Source organism: Musa acuminata, chromosome BXJ2-1 (genome assembly GCF_036884655.1).
Source record: "Musa acuminata AAA Group cultivar baxijiao chromosome BXJ2-1, Cavendish_Baxijiao_AAA, whole genome shotgun sequence".
Classification (NCBI taxonomy): Eukaryota; Viridiplantae; Streptophyta; class Magnoliopsida; order Zingiberales; family Musaceae; genus Musa; species Musa acuminata.
Genome location: NC_088338.1, coordinates 3,837,140 through 3,860,196, shown reverse-complemented (window position 1 = coordinate 3,860,196; position 23,057 = coordinate 3,837,140). Strand labels below are relative to the sequence as shown.

Here is a 23,057-nt window from a genome sequence, read left to right as displayed (position 1 = left end):
AAAAATATAAAAATTAAGTCACTAAAATAACTAACTATAAAGATAATATATAATTAAGACATTGGTATGACTTTAAAAGATATTCAGCATTAATGCCGTTTACGTTGACAAGGTTTCACGAGGGCGAATTGCAGATCGCAGGATGGGTAGAGAATTTTACAACTACAGATGACGGTACCTAAAATTAATTAATTTTAAGCCACAAGATAATAAATTCAAACAAGAGAAAGATGGGGTGTTTTGGAGGGTAAAATTCCTATATGAACGTTTTACCAGGGGACGCATATTACCAGCAAAATGATGCTATCTCTTCGCCTGATATCAATTACATGAACCTGTATTTGTCACCAAAAAATTGATTATTCTCCATAAAAATTGAAATTTGTGATGGATTTAATATCCATGGTATCGCAACTAGAAAAGTATATGCAATTACTACGTCTATTTTTAGAAAACCTATACAATGATTTTGAAGTTCAAAGATCACCAAACATGTCTGGTTTCACAAAACAAAATGACATAAAAGCTGGTGATTGTGGCCCCCCCCCCCACCCCCAAAACCGACCACAGCATAAGAAGATAAAAGCCAATTTGTTTTCTGAGAGAGCCCATGCATGACTACCATACATACCCAAACAATAGAAGGAAAGCACTCAAATGGATTTAAAATCTTTGGACATGCAACCACTACAGAACTCTTAATCCCCCAGATTACATCTACAGACATGCCTTGTGAAAGAATCCAACAATCTCAATGAAATCCATTGGCAATTGATAAAAGACAATAAAACACAAATAAAGCCACACACGAAACAAATCATTCAACTGCTTTACAACACAACATGTTCACCAGCGGTTCGTGCAATTTACATGGCATGCTTTGCAATAAGGGTCACAACTTTTACCATTTTATCTTGCCAGAAACTTTTCATGGGTTGCTATGGTTGATTCCCCATATATACATGCACACTACACATTGCAGGATGTGAAGTACAGCTACAGCAGAAGGTAATAATCCAGCCCCCTGCCAACTGGAAAACGATGCACTCAGTAACTCCAGAACGGCAAGCCCATCAAAGAATCAAGCCTATTTCTATCAGAAGCAGTCTTTGACATCCAAAATCTTAAGCTGTCCTTAAAAATGATCATAAACTCTTTTTTTCCCTTTTTATGGGGCAAATAAATCTGAAATTTTGAACATTTAAAGTCTCTGGTCATTCTAACTTAGTCCCCATCTAATGCCCCTCGTTCTTTTTCGCCTCTAGCAAAGAACCATCCTTAAGTGCTTCTCGAGCTTCATTTTCCATCCCAAGAGCCATAAGGGCAGCAGCCTGAAGATAAAGTGCTGTTGGCCATGTAGGAGATATGACTAGCGCCTGCACTGCATCATTAAGAGCTGGCTGTGGCAAGTCATTCATCAGGTATGACAGGCAACGGCGTGCAAAAATCGTAGGCGAAACCATGGTCCCAACATCTATGAACTGCATGTCACAGAAAATCATCGAGATGTCAGGCTTGCACATCCTCTATCAAGCTCTCAGTACCAAATATATGGATTTTGAATGAATTTAATAGGCACCTAAATGCAGCACACATCAGTGTTAATGGAAAAATCATCTCCATAGCGTATGAGAGGACCCTAATTGATTCCAAAACAACAACCAAAAGACCAGTGCAGTAGTGATTTTTCAAATGACGAGGCAATTTTTGTTCCTGACATTTGGAAGCTCTGTGGAAGTGCTACATGTATGATAAAAAGGAGATGATAACATGACAAAGAGACAAAGAAGAAAATAGATTTTACTTCTACATATTGGTTACTGCAAGAAGCTTTTGACAATGTTTTATAACTCTACTCGTATCCTAAACCAATGAATGTCATGTACATTGAATCCATGCCCAACTTGTTCTTGTTCTTTCTAATTACAATATAAGAAAATTTGACTTTGTGGAACGGAAGTTCATTCGAAAACTCACATGTATGGTTCTGAATGGCAGATTCTAGACTTGCATTCTTCTAGATATATAATGGAAGAAATTAGACCATGGATTTTCCTTAATAATGATTTGATCAGCAGTAAAGGTTTTCAAATGGCAAAAATGACGGGTGCATTAGCTACAAGTCTAGTTCAAAGATTGTAATGGAACTACCGATGAGCAACTGGCATCAAAAAGATCACAGCAAGAACGATTGATCATTTATCGGAAAGATATCCTAAAAAAATGAGAATTATTATCACAAAGAAACCAATCAGTAAGATAAAATCACCTGGGTGTAGCACTCTATTGCAGTATTAAAATCTTTATGCCGGAAAGCAGTGTCACCCTTCTTCTTTGAGTTCAGTGTCTCTTGCATCTGGTTGGTCCACATTTGAAATGATAGCTAAAAGAAGAAAGGATAAAAATGAGGAGGCATGCATATCAATGAGGTGTGCTTTATATATTTAGAAACATAGAAAGGTGAAGCATCAAATTGGTTATAAAATCTTAGACAGTCAACAGTAACAAAAGATCGTCTCAATATACTATCCAAGATAATCATCAAGAACCACCGAGCACAAGATGATATCTTGTCAAAACACAGCCAAGTCTTTATGAGTCCGAATACTAGGCCAACAGATAAAATTATTATCAATCTACTTATGCATGAAGCAACTTCATAATGCACCAGAAGAATATCAAAGCAGTGTTTGATACGGAGAGGAATGTGAAAAATAAGTAACATCCACTCTTGTGCATATCAGAATCAAGTGCAATTAATTTTTTACAGAAAACATTGACAAGAGAATAGAGCACAAAAGTGAAGGGAAACAATAAACAAGTCGGCGGACATATTGAAGGACAGTAATCAAAGAGCTATCGCCTAGCTTTCATTTTTAGGTTTGTCGGGGATAAGAACTACTAGAGAAAAACAAATGAAAACTATAGGTAACTGAGTCAATACTTGAAGTCAAAACTATAGGTTTGTCGGCGGACATTTTTTTTCTCAAGCAAAGTAGATAAAAACACATCTCTTCTGCCATATTTAAAGTTCTGATTCTGTAGTTCTCTGTCTGCATTGAAAACCCTCACAGCTGCTATTACATGTATGGGCAAATAGACGAAAAATGCAGAGAAAACATATGTGCAATACCCATATTTATTTATTACACAAATAGGCTAGTCTGCTGCTTCAACTTGAAATAAAAAATTCTCATGTACAAACCTCATTCGTTGTTCCCTCGTCATCTTTGTATCCGACTGTTTCCAATATTTCATGTATTGCAGTCAAATCCATTCTGGAGCAAGCTTCACCCAGTGGAGAAAGAGAAAGCGACTCTATCGAGGATGCACCACCACGAGGGATATCCATTAATACGTAAGAAGGGACCTACACGACACATCCTGTAAATATACATAATGACTTTAAAAGCAAGAGTATAAACTAATTCTTGATACTCAAATGAATAAACAAAAAGGACACTTGTGCGCATCAGTTGCTAGTTCAAGGAACTCCCCATATCAGAAGACTATAAGTAGGAGAAATGCACGGGAAGGCCTAACTCAAAATGTTGTGTATTTATTAGTTCCTTGCAGAGCATGAAAGCCACCTAACAGATAATCATGTGTTTAAATATAAAAATCCCACCATGATTACCATCATAAGTGGTGATCATATTGCATGTGGTCCAGTTTTAGAGCATGACAGCCACATTTATAAAAATATATTAGGCACAGAAAGACAGCGGTTGATGCTCACTTCAGTCTCCCTCTGTAGTGGAGTCAATGCAAGTACTATTGACTTCACATTAGGACGTTCACGTTGCTCGTATTGTAAACACCTTGAAGCTAAGCGTACTAGTTCAGTCCCATCTTCATTCGAAAATTGACCTTCCAAACATGAGTCTGTCAGCATATTGAAATTACGATCTCGTATCAAGTCAAGGGCCTGCAAGGAAATCTCTGAACAGATCAAGATACAGCAGATATACTGAACAAGCATCATAATTCCTTGAAATATGATCCATAAAACATGGAGATAATGATGTCGACAATGTCAACACACGTTTATGACCCGACAGACAAAAAGGATTACAGAAACATCTTTATGTAGACATCCTTGTAGTTAAGGGGGCAGTGTAAGATCAGGAGTTTGAATCCTCCTGTTAACGTTTAGTACATAATACTTGAATTGAAGCAGTAAATTTTTTAAAAGGAGAAACATCTTTGTGTAGACCAATCAACAGCTTATGCCTGCTCCAAAGACTGCAAGATCAAATTTCCTTTTCTTTCCTTTCCAAATAAAACATCACATTTGTCTTGTTATGTACTTTTATCATGTTTTCTAACTCTATATTTACTTAAAAAGCACAGAAAGATTATGTCGAGAGGAAATTGCTTTACTACCATAGACTTGGGTTTTAATTTTGGGCCAATGGGGACCAGGTTGTGACAGGGCTGATAAGCTTCTTGCTTGCACTTTAACAAGAAATTCTCAGATTAACCTAATGACTAAATCTAGTCAGATGAAGCAAAGACACTAAAGTCTTAACTTCACACTTTGGTTGTAGGACAAAAGGCAACAAGAATTGCATTTGAACTCTGACAAACTTTTGTTAGTGCCACTTGGATAGAAGAACTGTTACCTATCTTTCCTTAATACACTGGGAATTCTTTGTAGTTGTGTTCTATTAACATTTAGGGGTAGCTAGAAATATGTTAAATGATAACATCCTAACCTATTTTTGAAAGGTCCTAAACTCATGTTCTTAATATCTTTCCAAACTTTATACCTCTAACCCCCCTCGTGTATAACCTTAACCATACTTTTCTATTTTTTTATATATTACACATTAAGGCCTCATCATCACTCTTTTCATGCCCAAAAATCACATTGGCATCCATTCTATCACCCTTCAATAGATAAATGATCATAGGAACTAAGATAAAGGCAAGGGGATAGCAAGGCAATTCAGCTAGTAAGCTAATTCAGCCAGTCAATCAAATTTTCATGTGTCAAAAATAGGAAACTCGTAAAGAGAATACAACTCACATGGCTAGGAGGAATGTGCTTTCCGCTTAGAACATCAAGAAGCAATGTTCCAAAGCTATATATGACACTTTCTGGTGTAACTCTTCCTGCATATCACATCGAAAAAATGAGACAACATAATCGAAGAGATTACTGTGATTAATGTATTATGCACAAGGGACACCTAAAAACAAAAAAACTGTATTGCTTCAGCTGTTAAATGAAAAAATTTCAAGGAAAAGTGAAGTGCAAGACATTATCAATCTCTATCAAACACCATTGCAATGTGACTCTGATCACAAATAAAGAAATCTTAATACAACGAACATGAGTATAAGCATTAAATGAAAGGGTGGAATGAATTTGCACGAAGCACATGCCTGCTTCCCTCATTTCTTATATAGCAAGAGCTACTAATGGGTCAGAAAATAAAGATCATACCCTCGGATGTATACTGACTCATCTAGAGAAAGTTTGCAATTAAGAAAACGTGACTCTGATCACAAACTAAGAAAAAGTTTGCAATTATAAACAAAAAAAAATCAATAGTACCCTTTCCATATAGTGGTTTATCAGCAACCTTTTAGCCTAAAAACCAGATTGCCAAGTACATAAAAGACGAGGAGAAAATTTTGGTCTCAGAAAACTTCAAGATCTTGCACATTGTTGGCACTGCAGAGTTCCACTTTAACATTAAGAACTACATGCATAGATAGAGGATATGCAATGTATCAAAAGATTCCTGACTCAAACTAGAACTCTGTTCCCGATGATAAAAGTTAAGATGAGCTGCATAGTTGCTCAAGCAAAATTTTCTCTAATATAACAGATCCATCTTAAATGCAAGAACCATCTTTACTGCCAACATCAAATTAAAGAATTGTTGGAATATCTATTCATAGTTTGATATCTCACATATTTATCAAAGCAGACAAGATGTATTTTCTATGATTACCACCTCTGTTTGTGCTTCAGGCACCAAACTTTGCTCCATATCCTCTGGTATTTTATCTTCCAACAGCCCTGCCACTACAATATTTTCTATATTTTCTCCTCCAATTTGCCATTGCCCAAAGATAATGGTCAAAAGTGATGGTATTATGGAGATGGGTAGATGAGGTAGAACATGAAATAACTAAGTTAATTTTACCTAAGGGGTAGAATATTCAAAAAATATTTCCTTCCATAAATGGAAAACATGTGTTTACCATATTAAATGGACAAGGGAGGGGATTGTTAATGAATCAATAACTTAGTTATCAATCATCTTCACTGGAAAGAGGCTTGTATTAGTATGCTTAAAAGTGTAATTATCTCCGATTTGATATCGTAGATTCCTGTGTCACTTCTATAGGATTTAACTTCCAATCATGGTTAATCTCCTTATTCTTTTCATTTTATGAACATTGTCACTAAGCATGGCATTCAGTTAGGTATTTCAGATAGGAAACAGACAAGCACTAAATCCAAAATAGAGAATTGAACATTGCCTAGATACTATCTCAAAGCGTGGTTACATTTCTTGAGAGTACATACCAGTTCTTAAATATTCAGGAGGTGTAAATGCCAAATTAGTGCTATAACTTTTTCCATCTCGACTGTTCTTCATGAGACCAAAACATGAAAGTCTGGGATTACAGTCCTGCAAGAAGATGATCCACAATGAAAAATATGAAATAAAAGGACAAAAATGGATGTTTCTGTTGAATCAATATATGATGTTACTACTCACTTCATCAAATAAAACTCTATAGGCATTCAGATCATGATAGAGAGCACGACCCTTACTGGTGCAATATTCCAAGGCCTCAGCTAGATAGAGAACTACTCTTAGTCGCATAGGCCATTTCATTGGTTGTGATTCCCCTGTAAAGTTAAATAGATTAAAAGGACTTGTCCAATAAAATGGCATCCTAATTCACACAGGCAAAAGATACATTAAAGCAGATAACTGATGCAGTGGTAACATCAAATTGGAGATTTCTGGAGTTGACTTCGATGACCAGATGATTCACATTATATGTGGAGAGTACTGGAGTACCTCAAACGCAAGAAAAAAGGGTGATGGTTCTTCCGCTAGGACTACAGCAAAGAACCAGCAAGACCAACAGGACTTGCATATGGGTTATACAAAGAGAGGCTCTACGCAAGACATGTATCATGATCTGAGAAGATAGAAGGATTTTGCTGTCAGTTTCATTAAATTTGATTTAGAGTGTGCAGCTAGATGGATGTTGGGCTTCCTTATGAAGTTATAAGACCGTGATCATACGGTTAGATGGCATCTGGTGAAGATTTCAGATGGCTCTTTGCTTGGTTTTAATATTATATACACAAGACACACACACACACTCTATATATAACTATATAACTATATATATATATATATATATATATATATATATATATAGAGGGGGAGAGAGAGAGGGAGAGAGAGAGAGAGAGAGAGACTATGGCTGAGCATGTGGCACACCAGAGGGAGCTTCATGGAGGATTTTTGTGTAAAAAGAATATATCCTAAAACTAACAATGGTAAACTTGAAAGCAACCTCTTATATTGGGAATAAATCATAGCATCTTTGCGTATTGAGAATAAATCGTAACAAAGCTTTTGAGTTTATATTTATCAACAATGTGCTGAAAAAAGATGTCATATTCAAATTATAATTGAAGGAAAGAAAACCCTTCATGTCAATGTCTTCTTTTTATCACAAGTAACAAAGACGATAATGATTGTACACCTTTCTGGTGGTGTAGTTGGTAACACTCATCAGGAACTTACAGTGGAAAAGGTGTTTTGCAAGTGTTTCATTGGGCATATATTCAGCTACAAGCAGCCTCTCTTCACCTTCGTAACAGCAGCCAAGCAAATTTGCCAATCTATGGTTTCGAAGCTGACCAACAGCCCTTGCTTCTTCCTAAAGCAACAGATAATGTTCTCACTAAATCTGATTGTGGATAATAAGTACAGATAATATGCAACCAACATCAATGGTCCTAGCTTACTTCAAAAGATTACCTAGCAGATACCGAAATCAAGAAAATTGAGATATGAACTAGTTTAAGCTGAACTTTGGGTGAAAGGGCCGTTCGTACTGAAATAAAGAAAATTGAAATATGACTAGTTTAAGGTAGACTTTTGGTGAAAGGGCCTCTTGTGCTACGAAATTCATGTCTAGGGAGTCAAAACTACGACAAGCTACGGCTCCCCTAATGTACAACCACTAAGCTGTATGATACTTTAGCTCTGTTAAACATATATCTTAAGAGGAGGTTTAGACATAATGCAGATAATGCACCAAGAATTTTGACATCAGGCAGAAAATGCAGAGCTAGTCCTCATTGGGGTTCTCATCTGGATCATAAACAAATTTGAGGCATTTCAACATGTTTCACCCATTCATAGCCATAGGACTTCTATCGTCAGTCTGAGATGGCCAAGGTGAAACAAGCATCCAGGGAAATACACTAGTAAGGTCTCTGATGCATTAAAATCCATAAAATGGAGACGCATAGAGACAGTTGTTGTGAATCTATACCCGTGCACCCATCCTTAAAGTTAGCATCTTTAAGATCGTGCAAACATCCTAGTCTGTGAGGACAAAGTGGAAAAATACATGTTAGACCACACAACGTATGCATAAAACTCACAAAATAAAGCATGTCCAGATGTAGGTAAAGCGAAGCTTCCAGGGAAATCCAAGACTAATTACTACAATGCTGAGTGCTTAAAAGCCACAAACAAGTACCAAAAATTGGCGGGGATCGGGCCACGCGGATCTGTTAAATCTCTTCACAGCAATTCTTCTCTGAGCATCCAGCTTCCCCTTGTAAACCACATTCGGCGCCTTCTCCCCATGTTCCGAGACGATGTTCTCCACGGCGAAGCCGGACGTGGCCAGCCGGAGCTGCTCAAAGGAAAATTCCTGGAAGGAGGGCAGATCATAAGCCTCGCCCTTCTCCTCACTCTCTGCGACAAACCAAGGGCACCACCATCACTCCCGCAGCTCACAAGCATACCGAACCAACCAATCCTACTTCCACAGCGAACCACAAACTCACCTGCATCCGGAGCTTCAAGAACCGTCCCTTTGAACTGCGAACGCCAACAACACGGCCACAACTTGGAGACCCGAGATCCCATCTCAAATATATATATATCTTCCTCTATCGCTCTCGAACAGATCAGCAACTAGACCATCTACAGAGACACAAAAAAAACCACAAGAACAGAGAGAAAAATCCTATTTACGACATCGAAGACTTCAATCCGGCAAGCAACGAAGAAGCACCCGAACTACAAGCTCCGGATCTAACAGAAATCGACAAAAAAGCGAGAGACAAGCTAGCAGTACCTAATCCTTCGAAGGCAAAGCTGGACCGCGTCTCGCATCAAGGACGCGGATCCCGAAGGCGACGGCAGATCCCTGCCCGAAACCTAGAGCCGGAATCAGAGGAGGGTTCGAAAAGGGGCAGGGCAGGATGGAAGGGAATGGAGATCGGATCTCGCCTCGGGGTTTATTCTTCCGTTCCGGTGCGAATCGTAGCTGCTACTATTATTTATTACTTTTATTATTATTATCATTATTATTATTATTTAGGAAGCAATTTTTTTTATACCGACATGCCGTCCTTTATAACACTACAAAAATACAATTATTAATTATTTATCGTACTTATTATCTGTAATTTTTAACTATTTTATTTTAATTAAATAACAATAATCCAAATCAACGCAACTCCACAGGCGGTGAGAGCGGTGGACTTCGCAGTGGACGTCGCCGCCGTCGTGTCTCCCGTGGCATCTTCATCGAGTCGTGCCTGACGCCGCCTGGGTCCCGTCCGCCGTGGCCTCGTCGGAGCCGTCGGTTGGGCCAGGTGGGACCTCGGCCCTTCGATCGCGGCTTGATCTGGTCTTCTCATTTGACCCGATTATTATTTTGCGTGCGTGCCCCGCTGCAGTACGTCCATAAATAACGGATAAAACGTGACCGCCGTTGGATTAGGTTCGCCGCATCGAGATGTCATCAAATTAGTATCGCATCTGCGCATGCCGCATGATGTGCATTATTAATTTATTTTCTGAATTATTATTATTATTATTATATCTTTCCATTTCGACTAAGCAAATTAATAGAATCGCTCCCGTGATATATGATAATTAGGGGAAAATAAAAATGTCCCAAAAAGGTTGCAGCAGCGAGAATCGATGCCAGCTATCACAAGTTATTAAGGCGATGGGTGGACCCAACCCTAGTTGTTGGCCACAATCAATGGAGGAGCGCCGACCAAAATGATCCGGCAAAAGTTGGCCAGGCCGTGTGCCCTCCCTCCGTGTTGGCCTCACTGATTCCAAGGGACTCGGGCAAGCAAGTTATGCAAAGATGACATTTTTGCTCCGTGGTGGAATATGAGGAGCATTCTTATCCTTCTCTAATGATTGATTGTCCAGTGTTTAGTTCACTTTTGTCATAGAACTTGTAGCAACATGATGCGGTGCTAATTCTGTTTATTGTCACAGTATCTTTCTTTCCATGTCTGGTCTGCCTCTAAGGAATCAAGTCATTGATGTCTTGTGCATCCATCCATGGCTGTAGAATCATGTTGCGTGGACAACTAGTCTTATGGTTCTATTGGACTCTTGGGACAAACTTTTGTTAGTGATGGAGTTAATTTAGGAAGATGTTTCTTTTTGGTTTGACTGAGTCAATCGTAAAATATTTCAGGATGATATTTTATGTTATCACAATGTGTTGATCTCTGAAAGGCTTTATTTTTTCTTGATCATAGTTCTTTGAGAGTTATGGGAAACATACACACACGTACAAGTAATTTGTGATTCATTGGCATGATAGATTAGTTTTAATTTCCCATATCAATCCAAATCACGCTTATACTTTTTCTTATAATTAAAGTAAGCCACATCGTTGTTCATGGACAATTTTTTTTAATGTAGCTTATGTATCCCTTTAATATATGTTATTGTCATTAATATTCATCCAAATTGAATCTTTATTAGTTACTATCAATTACGGATAACATAATTAAATTTATAATATATTTCTAAAATTAATATATTTCAAATCAAGTCCAATAAATATATGTTTTTAAAATATAAATTATTTATTAAATTAAAAATGCCGTACATTATACCGACATAAACCTAAAATCAAGACTTATCACTTATGACATAAACGTGGGTTTCAAACCTCATTCAATATATTTTTTAAAATTAATTAGCTAACAAAATTAGTAAAAACCTTATAGTTTATCGTATCGTATCGTACCGTGCTCGAATCCCACCTTCAGTATATATTTGGAAAAAAGTTTTGAATAAATATATAATTATGAAATGATTTAAGTGTTTGACAAGAAATAGATGAAAATATATTTTAAATACACATTAAAACAAATATTATTTAATAAAATTATATTTTAACATATTATTAAATTTGATACAATTATCCTTTAAATATTTTAATTATTTTATTCAAAAATAAATAAATAAATAAATAAATGTACCCTAAAAATTTTGTATAGTCTAGATCTATAATAAATGAAAAAAAAATCATACAAATAAATAATTTCACCTTATATAAATCATATTGATTTTTCACTAAGTCATGTTGATAATTTTATGAGTTTAGATAATATCATTTGATACTTCAAAAAAAAAAACATTAGCATCCTAGAAATTAAAAAAATATATTTATTAAATATCCTTGTTACATTATCTTTTCTTGCGGAAAAAAAAGGTCAACACATCATTTACCACAGTGACGTTTCCTTCATTCACGGGTAATTTAATTCAGTCATAAATTACACGATACATATCAATTCAAGAACAACATACAATATCTTATCCATTACGATTAGAGTCTAGAAGAAGAGGCTCTCATGCTCCATGGACTTCGGCAAACGTGAGCCAATCAAATTTAGATATCCATTTATATGGTCATGACAAAGAGAGATAGAGAGATAGAGAGAAAACAAAGGAATGTGATGTCTCACTCGTTCATGTTGTTATATCTTATTTCTTTATATGATATTAAGCTTTTATATTTAGAGCTTTGACTCCAAATTTAGGCATATCATCCATCAATGTTGGAGATACCAATTTCATCGTAGAACACAGAAAAAAGAAATGTTCTTGCCTACCATTTAATACATCAAAACCGAGAGGCAAGTTAGGTGTCACAATATCCAAAATTTAATTAATTTTTTTAATTTAAAATTGAAAAAATATACATAATACTAATAACAATAATAATAATAATTTATTACGAAGAAAAAAAAATATATAAAGTTAATGATATTTCAATTGATATTAATATCGTTTTGGGTTTTTAGCTAACAGCATCAAAGGATACGAAGAATAAGAGTCTCTTAGTTATTTTTAAATTTATATATTTATTAAAATTAAAATCATCCATAATTATTATTACTAAAAATGGACTTTGTTATAGTAGTCATGAGAGATTGAGATTCAAATCTTAGAAATAGTTTCTCTAAATAAGAATATTGTATATATTGATACTCTCACACCATGTATTTGATTAAATTTCACATATACTTTCACAAACTATTTTTAGATGCTTTTTTAGGATGTTAGTATGATAAGTTTTATAAGTTTTTCTTCTTTTTTTAGTGGATTTTCAATCAATTAGACTCCACACCATGTTATGATATGAGCACTAGCAAAGAATATTGTCTCATTAAACCTATATTATAATATTAATACTTTAAAACAATCTCTACCCTCTACATATATTTCTTAAGTTCAAGATAAATAAATAAATACTATAGTATTAAAATATTTTAATGAAGTATATATATGGGTTCTTTAAGTGTTTTAGGCCACATATGTCTCATAGGTTACAACTATTTTTCAATAACATTAAATTACTTTTAAAAATTATATAAAATCACAGCATGCAGTACAAATATAAAAACATTGGATTTTTCATTGATAGCTTTTTAATATAATATTATTTTTGATACACTTCCAATTATCTTTTTGGCATATTTATAGGTTCAAGTATTTAAAGTGAATATTAATTCTTAAAATGAATAAATATTATTATCTTAAAACCTAAATAAGTTGTATATATTGATTGTTCTTAATTTTCAAGTCAAATGTGTATATCTTTTTACAAATTCTTCTTTAATATAAAGATGATTTTCCTAAAAATACTCACATTTTGAGTATTTCTCAATTAGTACCCCCATTTTATTTTTTCAAATATTATCACTAATTTAAAACTTCACAAATTGTCATTTAAAATTTTTTCTGTATGTTATAATGTTTTTGATCTTTTATAGTATTATAGTCACTAAAAATATTATAAATAAATCAAATAAAATCAAAGTATACTAAAATTTATTTGATATATCATATTATTACTCAAATATGTATTTATAATAATTTAGAATTAACATCACCTAAATAAAAATAAAAAATTAACTTATTACTTCATTTTTTATCATCATAATAAAAACATTATAAGATATACTCGAAAATACTGTAAATAATCTAAATAAATTTTTAGCCTTAACCAAATCAACTACATGCTTAAAAATATGGTATCTAAAAAAAAAGTTATTTACAGTATTTTTAATATCTTAATAAAATACTATAAATATTATTAAAAAAATACTATAAATGTGCCAAATAAAAACACTATGGTAATTTAAAACTAGAAAAAAAAATGAATGATATAATTTGATGGAAAAAATTTTGAGATAAATTATACATACTATTTGAAAAAAAGGTACATTTGGGAAATACCCAAAATATAAGTATTCTATAAGAAAATCAATTAAAATTTATTTTAAAATATTTTCGGGAAACAAAAATCTTGGACACGTGCGACGAAAACGTGGGCTCCTCTCTCTCTCCATCCCTTCACTAACATCTTGGCCTCAATCGTCATCCCTCGAAGCGCCGACGAACGGCGAGCAAGAGAGGCAGCGACCAAATAGCAGTAACCGAGCAGTAGCTCCCGGTGAGCGGCGCGGCAGCGGTAGCGGCAGCAGCGAGGGTGAGTTATCCTATCTTCTTCTTCCTCCGAGCTTGCTTTCGCCGAAGGAAACCGAGTGGATTTTCCGTTTCTAATTACCGGCCGATCTCAGCGAATCTCCGGTGATTCTATGTTCCTTGATGGAAATCAGAGTTGGATCGCGGTGATTCCGAACCGGATCTGTAAGAAGCGGGGATAGATCCCTCCCGCTGAACCCTGGATAACATACTAGTAATGTTTGACTAGTTTGTCGATAAAATCTTGTTTTTTGCTTCCATTTTTAAGAATACTGTAGGTTGATGTAGATTCGCTGCTTCGGGTTGTTGGGTTAGTTTTGCTTTGCATCAATCCTCTACCCATCATAATTGATAGGTATGATATTATTAATGACATGATTAAGACGGTTTAATGTCTTTGTGAAAAGACCCCGAAATTTTAACGTGGATACGATTTAAATCTCTCCAAGGTCTATGTTTTTCTCTTTCTTTTTGCTGTTTATGATATATAATGAACTGGTTGGGGTTGTTCTTCGCGTCTTACTTCGATTTTGAAAGTCTGACGTAGTTTAGTCGATCAACATATTCAATGTCTATCTAGTTTTTAGATCAACATATGTTTTAACGGCTTGTTAATTGTTGGCTATCAGTTTTAGGACTCTTTATTATTAGTTCAGGAAACCCTTTGATTCCTGACGTTTTCCCTATTTTTTTACTTCTGCTTTTAGTACCAGGCGGCTGTCGTTGGGAGTTTCTTGCAAATGGCTGGGAGAGGTCAGATCCGGACGAATAACTCTGCCCTTATAGCTATGATTGCAGATGAGGTACACATTTTTGTTGTTTGGTGAATATATGATATGTGAGAAACTGCTATTTTCTGTATACTTTTTGTGTTTCTAGATGAGAAAGGCTATTTCTTATCATAGTAATTTAAAAATTGAATTCATTAGCACCTGATCATGAACATGTTTGATTGCAATTCATCACTATGAGTATCATAGGTTTCTTGTTTTGTATTACAAAGTTGGTTGAATTGTTCTTTTATTTAGGTTCCATGATGAGTAGAGATCTTATAAATGTTCTATCACATAACATATGCATAATATCTAGAGTTCTTTCCTCTCATAATGTTTTAGTGTGTATCATTTGGAAAAGAGTATTCTCAGTGAATGACATTTTGGGACTTATTTCAGGTGAATGGATTAAAGACTAGTTATTCTCAGTAAATATATGAGGTTCTATTGTATGATAGTGAACTTGAGATCATATATTTGAACATTCAAACTGATGTCTAAGTGATCTATATAGTTCACTTTCTAATGTTTAAAAGCTTTTTAATACTTGTAACCCTGTGTAGGTAATTTATAGCTAAGATCGTATTAAATTATTGCTATCTTACTATGCTTGCTATGTCAATGTATAAACCATAAAGCATATTGAGTTCTTAGGAGAAGTGCTTTTGACATTTTTTATCATGGCTGTCGTGCAGTTGTCTAATGTCTATTTTATGAAAAGCTAGTGTATATTTCAGCACACATGCTACACCGATGCATCTCTGCTATTTGTTGGGTTTAATGGTACAATGCTAGTTGCCTTGGAATGAGGCATCTATTTGCATCATATTAGGGTGTTTGAATTTGCCAAGTTGTTCTCTACATGCACTAAATATTTCCATGGCTAGATGTCATGAGAAAACTGGCACCAACTCGACAATTAAATGTGGTATCAGTTAAACTACTTCTTTGACCTAAAAGTTCTTAAGATGTTGGACCAATTATACTCATGTTCATGTGCTTCTAATGCAAGTTCACTCTTGTAATAAACGTAGTGGATGCTGGAATTAATGTACATCTTATGGGTTTCTCAATGTGGTATTATACCGATGATCTTTAATGTTATTAAACCTGAGTAAGTCAAACTTCACAAGATCTAGCTTTTGTTATTTGCCATCATCTGCACAATTCAGAGAGTTGCATCTGTTGCAAATTTACCATCTCTCTTGGCAATTCCTTTTTTTTTTCCCGTTCAAGTCTGAACTTCGGGATCCTGCCAAAAGGACAACTAGTTGCTTCATGGTACTTTTATTCATATATACATCTGCAAATTCATAGCTATTCTGATGTTATTTGATGCTGTGTTGCTAGGACACTGTTACTGGATTTTTGATGGCTGGAGTTGGCAATGTTGATCTACGGAGAAAGACAAATTACCTTATTGTGGACTCAAGTAAGTTTATGACTTCAGTAGATTAAGCTTTTTCCAAGTCATCTCTCTCTTAGTGACATTACGGGAACACTGTAATGCTAGGATATCTACTTTTGCTTACTCTGTTGTGATAGTTATGTTAATCATTATTTGTAAATTGAGAATCTTTGTGATGCAATTTATGAATAATTAAATATAGCTAGTTGGGGTTTTGGTCACATGGTAAAAGAGTCTAATGCATTGATCGTACTAGGGGAAAAATCTTACAGAAAATAAAATAAAAAAATATGCAAGACAAACCTAACTTAACGGTTTGTTCTCTTTTATTTATTTTCAGGGCAGATGACTGAATTTTAACTTTATTATAATAGTTCAAATAGGTGTTGAATGGTGGATCAATATCACTATCAGTTTTACACTGAAGTGTTTGCTTTGGCTCTACAGAAAAATAATTGGAAAAACTATATTTACAGTAGTGCTAGCTTTTTAATTTAATCCAAAATTAAATGATTGGATAAGAAGGATTTTTGTATTCAAGAAATCATACAAGTTGGTGCTGCGTATCATGACATGAACCTCTCTTTAGACATTTATGGGTTATGAGAAAGTGTAGCAGGGATAGCGATGGAATCATGCTTGGGCTTGAAAGGCCTATGGTTTTGGTGCTTAGGCCTGAGCCAATCCCAGTTCAAGCTTTCTAAAGTTTCTTATTTTTTGCATGAACGGGTTTAGGTTTGTGAATATATCAAAGTAACTGCTTTTGTTATGGCCTTGCCAGGTCCGACTGCCTAAAAGTTTGAATTAGAGCCCCGATGTTGGGTTTGATTTGGTTCAAGTTTCATATTTGAATGGCTCATTGCACCTTTAGTCTGATGAAGTCTATCCAATCTTGAAGTAGGGGGTGGCAACTTGAGAGGTTGCCTGACTGATTTAATTGTCTTTCTTTGTTTGGAAGTGAAATTGGTTCAGTACGAGACCACTTGACAACTGATAGTGCCTACACATCAAAGTTCTCTTAACAAATTGGGGTCGTGCTGCATTTCTTATAATACCAAGTTAGATGCCCTATGCTTCTATTGGCATAAGTGGAACGCCATAGGGTGACCCAGTCCAGTCCTCTAGTACTATGGTTGAACAATTCAGAGCAATATTTAGATATTAGTGACATATTATGAAATATTATTTTATATGGGATAATTTATGGTGGAGTATGTGAAATGGTGATAGTTTTGAGTTGACAATACTTGCAAATTTAATTGACATATATTATGAGAAAGGAATACAACTTCACCCCAACAGGCATGTCCAATATTTACTGGCCCCGATGGGAACCATTTGGGGTGGTCCACTTTGGCTCTTTTTTTTGAAACGCATAGGATGGAAGTCTCGCTTAGTGCTGTTCTACGCACTGGCATGTTTGCTGGTAAGCTGGTATGAACTGTACCCACGTTGGTCTCATACCTGAAAATGCAACCCTTGGTTATCTGGAAATGTATGGAAGAGCTTTTACAAGAAGATATATGAATGATCAATCATTGTTTTTTAGACTGAAGCCTATTTGTCTGTGGACCTGTGTCTCTTTTTACTTGTCACAGAACAAATTGAGATATTTGCAAGAGTACTTGACAGAAGTTCAACTCTACATGTTTAATTTGATATCATAATGCAGATCCTCACTAGTTTGTATTCTGGGGAATAACTGGATGGCATTGTATTAATTAGTTGAATGCAGATTTAGTTGAAAGAATGTCACTAGTGCTGGAACAAGCCTCATTCTTGACTGATTAGGGATAGATATAAACTTTTCTGATCAGGAGATTGAGATAAGGTGTCATGTGTGTAACAGATGGATCCGATATGTGAGTTTTAATGCACAGAACCTACCAATTAAAAGGCTGCAAGGGAAGGAGATGGATTGGAAGTTATCAACACTGAGATGGATGGGACAAAAATAAGCATTATAAAAAATTATTGTAAACAGGTGGCAGCTGTAACAATAAGAACAAAATCGTGGAGAATTTAGTGAGATCTCTCTTACTGGGAGAGGGAAATATTTGAAAAAGGTTAAGAGTCAGGAAAGAATCAAGGGTCATCTAAAGATGAGCTTAGGGACTAATGTATTTCAGTTGGAACAGCTATACATAATGCCCTCTATAATAAGCTGACAAGTGATTGATAATGTTAATCCCAAGCAGTTGGAAAAGGTTTGTTGGTTGTGTCAATCCCGAACATGTATCATACATTGTAAATGCTATTTAGAACTGTAGTGCATATGACAAAGCTAAACAATGCAATGATCTATCTAACCCGCCTCAAATAATTGGGACTTAAGTAATGTTATTGTACATTTTCTATAAATGGTTATTACATTGTTATTGATGAGTATGTTTTGAGCCTGACTTAAATAATGGTTGACTAAAGTTTTCCCCAACGATCTATCTAACCCACCTCAAATAATTGGGACTTAAGTATTGTTATTGTACATAGAAAATGATTATTACATTGTTATTGATGAGTATGTTTTGAGCCTGACTTAAATAATGGTCGACTAAAGTTTTCCCCAATTTCAGGTTGTCTTTTGATCTAGTATAATGTTTGAATATCTTTGTTTTGACATAGTGTGTTCTTTTGTTTGTTTTCTTCCTTGGAATACTGATGTTAATCTTGAATATCAATTCAATTAGTGATTATTAAGATGAAAATCTTTTTGTTATATCATTTTTTGAGTTATACTCTTTTCAATAATTCAATAGTTATGACTTTTTTTTTCTCTATAGGCTTTTTCTGTTTTTTGCGTTCCATTGTAATTAAGTAAATAGGCATTCTGCTTTTGGCCTCTTATTCTTAGTAGTTAGTAGTACACATCTTTGTTTAATAATTGTCACTGGAAATTTTATTTTGAGTCTTCTTAAATCAATGGTTCTATAATGATTGATAATGATCCAGAAACTACTGTGAAAGCTATAGAAGATGCATTCAAAGAGTTCACCTCAAGGGAGGATATTGCTGTTGTGCTGATTAGCCAATATGTAAGTGTTCTGAATGGTTCATGTATAGGGTTGTCCATGATTTCATCTATGCTCAAGTTTGTACTGTTAGTCGATCAGGTCCTTGGGCAACATGTTTATGTGGTATTATCTCTTGCACATGACTACTACAGTATTTTTTGAAAGGTTTTCTTGTACAGACAGTGAACTTATTTTTCAAGTACAATGCCTAGTGAAATGTGCTGGGTTAATTTCAAAAAATAATGTGCTGGGTTAAAGCAGATATTAGTTGCTTCTTTTCTTGCTTTGATGAAACCAGATGTTTATTTATTTTAGTATAGTATATTGGCGAAAATAAAATTGTAGGATACAATAAAGTCTAAATAATGTCTCCTGTTCCATTTTTGTATCAGTTACATCCTTTTGCTCTGAAACTCTCCATGTCCTTTACTTTTATGATCATTCAGATGTCCTTCAAAAATTTGCCACCATTAGCCTATTATTGAATTATGTAATTTTGTCAAAAAATAAATCTTGTTTACATTTGTTTATTTTGCCATATATGTGAAGTAAAAGCAATTAAATGAATATTTCCTTAGACATGCTTGGATAGTATTTTTAATTCGTTTTTTCTGTTTTATTCTCTTAACCTTTGTCTAGGTAGATGTCTAACATATGTCATTGCTTGTAAAAACAAAATCATTTGCATCTGTTAATAAGTTGTATTTGAGGAGTATAACCAATTAAATGAAATATCTCTTCCTCAAACATGCTCCAAAAGTACCTTCAGTTCTGTTACCTCTTTTAATATTTTCGTTCTATTTGTCTTCATAAATGCCAACACTATGTTTGTGTAATATTGTTGTTTTCTCTCCACTTGCTCCCATAAACAGATACTGTTTGTGTCCATGAACTATAATCCCTTTTCTGAAACTGTAATATGTTGTATCTTGCTAATATGAGTTCATACAGCTGATTTTAACCTCACTAGTTTAAAACCGTGGGAAAATTATTACTCATCCAGTTGTCAATGGTTTCTAGCTGAATGTTTAGCCCACAATTCTTTTTGAAGAATTACAATGTTGTAGGCATGTATTTCATTGTTTATCTTGACAGTCTTTTTTTGTCAGTTGTCAACTGTATAACACAACCCACCTTCCTCTTGGCATTAGGCTTGTCAGAACTCAGAAGCATGTAACAATTTGCACAAACTGAAGTAAGAAGATGCTGCTAGAACTGAATAATTGAGTCCTCTCTCAATCTTGTGAATGTTAATGATGCCATCTGATGCTTCAGATATTCATAAGATAGGCTTTTGTGCAGGCTTGGCCATAATTGATGTACCTCTTTAACTGTTCAGTCACTAGTGGGGCAATTATACTCGATCGATGCCAATGATTACTTCATGTTGGTTTATAGCATATTGGCATTAAGCATTGATCCTTGTCTAGGGCATTAGGAGACCTTTTTGTTTAGTTTGATAAATCTTAAAATGATTCGGCTGGGAAACCAAGTTTCCATCTAAACATCATTCTTACTCTATTTACTTCCTGACATTTGCATTCATTTCCCTCTTTTCAGATTGCAAACATGATACGGTTTCTGGTGGATAGCTACAACAAACCTGTGCCAGCTATCTTGGAGATTCCCTCCAAGGATCATCCATATGACCCTGCACATGATTCGGTTCTTTCTCGAGTGAGGTACCTCTTCTCTGCAGAATCAGTAGCATCAGGACGGCGCTGATTTAAATCTCTCTTTAATGGATGAAATCCGTGCTTCACTATTCGCGGTTGGTTTTTTCTCTCTTAAATTTTAATAAGCTTCCATTCGATTTTGAATGACCAATTCACCTTGATCTGCTGGAAGCATTTCTGAGACCAAATTGTTCCAGAGTTATGATGATGACAGATTACTCATGTATTCTGTTATGCTCCTGTACTTTTATTCTAACAATCTCTGCTATTATTCCAGAATTTAAACGCATAAAATATTTTAATAAATGATCACATTTCATTTATGTATTGCTTTTGATAAGGTACATTTGCATTGATCACTCTTTAAGTGCTTCTAAAGCTCAACTAAGGATTCTTGTGGCTGATGGATCAGGCATGCTGTTACAATGTCAGAATCCTCCTTAATGCAGGGTTTTGCGTGGTATGTTTCCATGGCAAAATACACCTTCTTTCTGAATACTGAAAACATACAAGAAACATGGAAACCTCTAAAAGTTGCACTTATCAACATGTGTTTACTTTAATTATCATCACATAATATCTGTTTTCCATGTGTTTATTCATGTTCATGAGATGGCGCGTTTTCTTATATCTTGTGTTATATTGAGATTAGCCTACCTGTATGCACTGTCAACTATGTTCATTAACAGTTGTAACATCTATTTTCATTTATTATAAACATTAATAACGGTGGTTGAGACATCATACGGTTACAATTTTGTTGAATAAAAAATATTATTAGTTTGAATCTTGAATAACTTTAATTATCGATTTTATTATAGATTTTGAGATTTTATAAAATGATTTGTACAAGAGATTGAGTGATTATGGATGGAAATTAAGATGGTTTTCATATATTTCGAAACAGATGATAATAAAAATTCTTATTTTTCTCATTTAAACGTAAATTTAGATCTATATATCGATATTTATTTATTGTGTGAGAATGACAATTACAATGTTTTTATTGCTGAATTAAAATATTGTATTCGAACATTAGTTAGTTTAAAAATCAATAGATAGTAATTTGAGTAGTTTTGATATATTTCAAACTAAATAAAGGATGATACAAATTTTAATTTGTTTTCAATTTTTTATATTTATATTTATTGAAAAAAAACTTTTAGTATTTATATTCAAACGATATGGAAGAATGACAATAAAAAGGAGCGACTTACAATATTTTTTATTACTAAAGTGTAACATTGTAATTATGTTAAAAAATACTATAATCAACTTAATAGAAACCAGCAATGTCAAATTGGGTTTTGAAGAGAAAAAAATTTATTTTTTATAAAATTATTTTGATGATTTGGAAAAAAAGACAATTTGACTTGTGTGTGGAGTATGGAAATATGAGATACTATTTAGAAATGTCTAAATTTTCATTAATAATGTGATGTATATGAATGATCAGTTTGACTTGGTTTGGATTCATGATCGACCTGTATGAGGACCGATGTCCAATGGGGTTTCAGACAAAATCTCTTTAACCTTCTAGTGAGGTTGTGTGAGTTAATTTTAAGATTAAAAACGATACTTTTGAGTAAACAATAACTAACATTCTTAACATTCATCACTATAACTCGAGTATTCATGGGGTTGAATTATTAATTGGGATCTTTTTCTACTGACTATGTTGCTAGTCGTGATTGGAGATAAATATATCCTCTATTAGAATTGTCCAAAATCAATATAGCATCAAAATTATGGATTGACATAATTATTAATACAAACAATAAATTTACCGTATCGAGTAATTGAAATTGACTCATTAATTTGATATTATATTGGGGGGTCACAAGCCATGTATACTGCCATTTAACATTAATAAATAAAAAAATAACAAATTAAGAGCTGCCAAAAAGGTTATTGGATCGAAGAAAAGGATGAACCAAGCTCATATATCAGGCAGGTTCGGCCTTGCAATTTTGGTCGTGTGTGGACATCTTAAATTGGGTTTCGTTCAAATGGGTCTACGGATCTTGATCGGATCGGACCAGATCCGTGCAGCAAATTGATCCGGTCAATTCACATTTTGGATAGGGGTAATTCTGCCATACAGAAAAGAAGGGTGCTATAAGAGCGCGACGAGTGGCGGA

The 23,057-nt window shown here is 34.4% G+C and overlaps 2 protein-coding genes across 3 annotated transcripts; one reads left to right on the top strand and one right to left on the bottom strand.

The window, feature by feature from the left end:
* Window positions 1-810: 810 nt before the first annotated feature.
* LOC135598491 (probable serine/threonine-protein kinase BSK3) lies at window positions 811-9,551 on the bottom strand. Its single transcript, XM_065092342.1, has 11 exons — window positions 9,367-9,551; window positions 9,074-9,212; window positions 8,761-8,981; window positions 7,794-7,929; window positions 6,744-6,877; window positions 6,548-6,653; window positions 5,033-5,118; window positions 3,740-3,928; window positions 3,206-3,370; window positions 2,270-2,383; window positions 811-1,481 (listed from the first exon to the last, which is right to left on the bottom strand). The coding sequence occupies exons 2-11, from the start codon at window positions 9,153-9,155 to the stop codon at window positions 1,236-1,238; spliced, it is 1,479 nt and encodes a 492-aa protein (XP_064948414.1). The 5' UTR covers window positions 9,156-9,212; window positions 9,367-9,551; the 3' UTR covers window positions 811-1,235.
* Window positions 9,552-13,894: 4,343 nt separating this feature from the next.
* On the top strand, window positions 13,895-21,239 carry LOC103985162 (V-type proton ATPase subunit F). 2 transcript variants are annotated; one of them, XM_009402793.3, is made up of 5 exons: window positions 13,895-14,052; window positions 14,756-14,851; window positions 16,172-16,253; window positions 19,179-19,261; window positions 20,801-21,239. In XM_009402793.3, exons 2-5 carry the CDS (start codon window positions 14,789-14,791, stop codon window positions 20,963-20,965), a joined length of 393 nt encoding a protein of 130 aa, XP_009401068.1. In that variant the 5' UTR covers window positions 13,895-14,052; window positions 14,756-14,788; the 3' UTR covers window positions 20,966-21,239. The 2 variants fall into 2 exon arrangements, with proteins under 2 accessions (XP_009401068.1, XP_018677487.1); XM_018821942.2 differs by having other exon boundaries at window positions 13,911-14,052; window positions 14,762-14,851.
* Window positions 21,240-23,057: the final 1,818 nt, after the last annotated feature.